Genomic DNA, 4,667 nt, shown 5'->3' with positions numbered 1-4,667 from the left:
TTCCTTCTGTGTCTGTAATCTTAGATTGGTACTTAGAAGTACTCTGAGCTTTCTTGGGATCCAGGGAAACCTTGTTCCTGTGTCTCATAGTCCTCTGTGCTACATAGGAGGCATGGGGACTCCTCTCTACAACCCTAAGACAAGGCCTCCCTACCTGCTCTCCTGCCCTCCTGATGGCAATGGGCAGAGGCTGGGCCCTTCAGTACCAAGTATCTTCACAAGCAGCACCTGTGATGGCCACTGCCCAGCAATGCCAGGAAGGACCTGCCTCCGCCTGCCCGACTATAGCAGAGTCTCCGCTTTGGCCCTCCTTCCACCATGGCCCTCAACTTGCCGTGAAGGGCCCCTTCAGATGCCTTGTCCCCGAAGACGCAGAGGTCACAGTGCTTTGCAAATGAGAATGTATCGGGGGGAAGGCCTCAGACCAAGGAGAGCCAACTGCCACGTAGAGTGAGCAGAAGCAGTGTCCCCAGCTTGGCTAACATTACACCCCACTCAGTACTTCAACTGTAGTGGAACTCTGGCCTCTCCACACCTTCAGTGAAGCAAGGGTGTCGTAGGATGGTGGAGCCAACTTTCACTGTCCCTGGAGCAAGTAAGTTTAGAGAGGATGAACAGTAGAGAGGGGCTGATTACTGTCTACTGCCTGGGGACATAGGTACTAGAAAAGCAGACGTGGTAGAAATTTCTCTTTTTTGTTTGCCCCTGTTTTGTTTTGTTTTGTTTTGTTTTGTTATAGAGTGTTTCATTTTTTTGAGACAGGATCTCACTGTGTAGCCTAAGCCATCTTCCTGTTCCAAGTACTGGAATACTTGTATTCCAAGTACTTAATAGTTTAAGTTAGTGGCGAGAAGCCCAGGCCGCCCTTCAGGAAATTGGGAAGTATGATAGGTGGGAGCTGGGTAGGGACTGACTCTCCTCCCTGGACCACCTGTAGTGCCACCAGCCTTCATATAGCCACCCTGGCCATTTGGAGCAAGCAGCTGCCTTCCTATACTCTATACTGGGTAAAGACCTTGGTGGGAAGTGTAGACCACCAGCCAAGTGTGCCTACATAAGGGAACCACACAATGGCCTGCCAGGGCACACGGCCAGATCTAGGATCACATGTTCCCAAGCTTGGGGCTGCCCTTGATCCCTCCTGAGCAGCCACTGGAAAGTCACCTTCCCTGTAAGTTCCACCCTTGCCTTCTCTGTCCCCAGTTCCAGAATCTGTCCTGAGTCTCTCTTAGGCTCACATCCTTAGGTTTTCTTCCCCCCCACCCCCGGAGCTGGGGACCCAACCCAGGGCCTTGTGCTTGCTAGGCAAGCGCTCTACCGCTTTTAAAACCTTAGGTTTTAACCCCACCCTAAGGCACCCAGCCAGGCCTGAAAGACTTGGTACTGGATGTGGCCCTACAGACTTCTTGAGGTCCGGGTTGGTTGCAAACGCCAAGCCTTCATGCTGGCTGGGCTTTGTACACCTCGTGTAGCTCCTTCCCCCATCCACTATGCATTCCTGCTTCTGGCCTTTTATCAAAAGGTAGCATTGCCCAAATAGAAACAATAAGCTTTCTTTGGTTATTGGCTTCTCTTGCTTTTTCCTCCTGGGATCTTTTCCCAAGTCCTGGACCTTCTTTTCCCCCAGGATCGTAACACCCAAGATTCTCTGTAGTTGTCAACATAGGCGCGCTACCAGCAGGGAGGACATAAACCCTAGACCCTGTTTAAAGCCACACTGGCCAGCGGAGCTAGGACAAAGGGCTGGAGTCAGGCCCAGCTACCCTGGCAAGCGCCTCTCCCATAGCAACCGTTGGTACTGCAGTCAGCTGAAAACCGTACACATCCTTCTTGCACTGTGGCTCCCACACATGAGGGAAGTGCCTCGTCAGGCTGTGTGCACTTGTGAGTGGCCACTCGATTCTTGGAACTGAGCAAGCACTGAGAGGAAAAGTGTTTGGTGTCTTCCTGGGAGAAGTCAGCAAGCTACCGGTTCTCAGCACTTCCCACCACCCAAGTCCCCATTCCCACGATATGAGGTTCCAGCTGGATCCTCTCCTAGGGTCTACTGCCCCTCCTGGATCCCAGCCTGACTCCCGGTACCTGGCCACGAGTCTTCGGTCCACTTTCTTGGCTTCCTGCAATGTAACTGCATCTCCCAGTAGAAAACTGGAGAGATCCCTGCGGGGAGCCTTTGGGTAGGGGTTGGTGAGTGATTGGATGAATGGGGTGTTGGGCACTAGGAGTGGCTGGACAGAGGACAGGACACAGTTGAAAGTGTTCAAACCATTTACTAAGCAAAGTCTTCCGCGGCCCACCCCCCAAACCCCAAGCTTCGAGGAGGAAGGCAACCCTTCTAAGGCTCTGGTACCTACAGGCCCCCTCACCTTGGGGGACTGCTGGAGTGAGGGCAAGTCCTTTGGTTCAGTAGGTTCCTCTCCACTAACAAGAAAAATGCCCTTTTTAACGCATTCCTCTGGCAGCCCCAGGGTTTCCCCAGCTGCCCTTTCAGGTTAGCAGGTACCACCGGAGTGCAGGCAGCATCCAGCACTCCCCAGGACTCAGTAGGAACTGTTAGCGGCAGTTTGGTGGCTACTTCACCGATGAAATCTTAGAGTTCCACCATGTCGTGGCCAACTGCGCATAGAAGAAAAGGTCGGTCAAGTCCTCACAAGAGCCTGTAGTCTGTTCTGAGCAGGGCCTGGCTAGCGTTGATCAACGACCCCTCTCTGTGAGAGCGCGCAAGTCTGGCCCGAACCCAACCTGACTTGCCTCGGAGTCTGCGCTGCGCAATTCAGCGGTGGTCGTCATCCACACGCGGCTTCCCACATCGGTCTTTCCGAACGCGGGCTTAGCTGCGGGAAGAGCCCCGCCGTGCCTCCCGCCCTTAGACGTAGTTCTTCTTGTCGTAATCGCCGTTGGCCGTGGGTCGCCTTGGTGCTGAGTACTTGACTGGAAAACTGAACTCTGGACGCCCGGTGCAAACCCAGGCGCCACAGCACACGAGGCCGCCGCCACACATGAGCAGTGCGGAGGCCGCCCAGCCGATGTACAGCGCCGCGCCCAGCTCGTACTTCTGAGACACCGGCACGGTTGGATCATAGAACTCCCGGACTACGATGTTGGCGAACCAGCACAGTGGCACCAGTGCCAGAAGCCCACACAGGGCATAAAGCGCTCCTCCCGTGAGTGCCACCCGTGCCTTAACTGGGCCCGGGGCCACGCAGGTGGTGCACTGAGCGCCGGTCAAGGTAACAAAGAGTGCCACAAGCGCCAGCAGCACAGCGCCCACGGTGAGTGCCCGAGCTGCCTGCACCTCCGCGCTCAGCGCCAGCACAGACTCATACACTTTGCATTGCATGTGCCCGGTGCTCTGCACCACGCACGACATCCACAGCCCCTTCCAAGTCGTCTGCGCCGTCACGATATTGTGGTCCAGGAAGGCAGTCACCTGCCACATGGGCAGCCCACACGCCAGGATCAAGCCCACCCAGCCTACCAGACACAGCACCAGACCCAGAATTTCCAATGCTGCAGACCCCATGGCTAAAGACCGAATGCTCACCCGATGGCCCTTGGGGCCTCCGGGTGCGCTCTGCGCTGCGTGGGCTGTGGGTTGGGGGCTGATTCTGGTGCCTCTGCTCCGGAGCCTCTTGCAGTGGAACAGAAGAGAGGTTTCAACCACACCAACTCGGTTTTGCAGTGGTCGGTTGGGGATGTCTTATTTGAAGTCTCAGGGGGGGGGGCGGACTCTGCCCCCAGGGGCAGCCCCTGAGCTAGACCAGCCAATCCATGAGTAGACCTTCGGCCCACAGCCAATCGCGGACCCCCTAACAGCTACAGTCACTGAAACCACAGCTCGCAGGACTAGTCTTGCTCCCTGAACCGCTCCCCCGCAGTCTGAGACCCTACCAGCTTCTGTCCTAGTTGGGGGTGATCTTGGAGGGTTCACAGGCGACCCAGTCTTACCATGTTAGCAGCATGACCTCTTACCTACACCCACCAGCTATACCCGCTACATTCCAGGTGATTCCAACATTTCTTTGCAACAGTTGGCATGAGGTTCTCTGAGCCCCTGTGCACAGACAGGTGAAACAAACCTCTACCGGTTTGTCCCTTGGCACACCAAGCAGAGATGCTAGGCAAGCTTGGGTTGGGTATGTCCTTGGGTTGGGTATGCCCTTAATTATAACCTCATTCATGATCCTGCCCAACCACTGCCTACAGGTCTCACTCCTCCGAACCGCTGGCCTGATACAAAGTGGGCAGTGCAAGGGTCTGCTCTCTGTGGCGCTGCTGTTCAACCCCATCCTCTGAGGTCCATCTTGTCAGGCAGCACCACTTAGAAAGATCCCAGTCTTCTCCAGCACATAGGCTGTGATCCCAGCAAAGACGCGAAGGAACCTAGAGAGGCTGTACCTCGCCATCCTACAAATAGTTGTGGTGCTTTGCCACCCCAGCCCCCAGGCCACCCTCCGGAAGCCAACTTGGAGTTTCCTGACCAGGAGGAAAAGCCCCCATCCTCGGTGGAGGAGGGAGCTGCGGGATTTCCGGGCATTCTTCTGCACAATGGTCCAGCCATTTTTTGAAAGGTCCACTGGGTTAGGCGCTCTGGGTCCCTGAGGCTCAGGTGGGGGCACCAGGCCCCACAGCCCACAACCAAACTAGAGCGCCAGCCTCTTTCCAGT

The 4,667-nt window shown here is 55.7% G+C and overlaps 1 protein-coding gene across 1 annotated transcript; it reads right to left on the bottom strand.

Annotated features, from left to right (window-relative positions):
* Nucleotides 1–2,250: 2,250 nt before the first annotated feature.
* Nucleotides 2,251–4,413, bottom strand: Cldn5 (claudin 5). Its single transcript, XM_032899926.1, has one exon. It carries the CDS (start codon nt 3,521–3,523, stop codon nt 2,867–2,869), a length of 657 nt encoding a protein of 218 aa, XP_032755817.1. The 5' UTR covers nt 3,524–4,413; the 3' UTR covers nt 2,251–2,866.
* Between the last annotated feature and the right edge of the window lie 254 nt (nt 4,414–4,667).

This window comes from Rattus rattus, chromosome 4, assembly GCF_011064425.1.
Source record: "Rattus rattus isolate New Zealand chromosome 4, Rrattus_CSIRO_v1, whole genome shotgun sequence".
Taxonomy (NCBI): Eukaryota; Metazoa; Chordata; class Mammalia; order Rodentia; family Muridae; genus Rattus; species Rattus rattus.
Note: the sequence above shows the minus strand (reverse complement) of the source record. Positions and strands in the feature narration are given on the sequence as shown.

Bases quoted from the DNA above. Each gene is read 5' to 3' on its own strand.
- Cldn5 (XM_032899926.1), bottom strand. From the start codon at position 3,523: ATGGGGTCTGCAGCATTGGAAATTCTGGGTCTGGTGCTGTGTCTGGTA.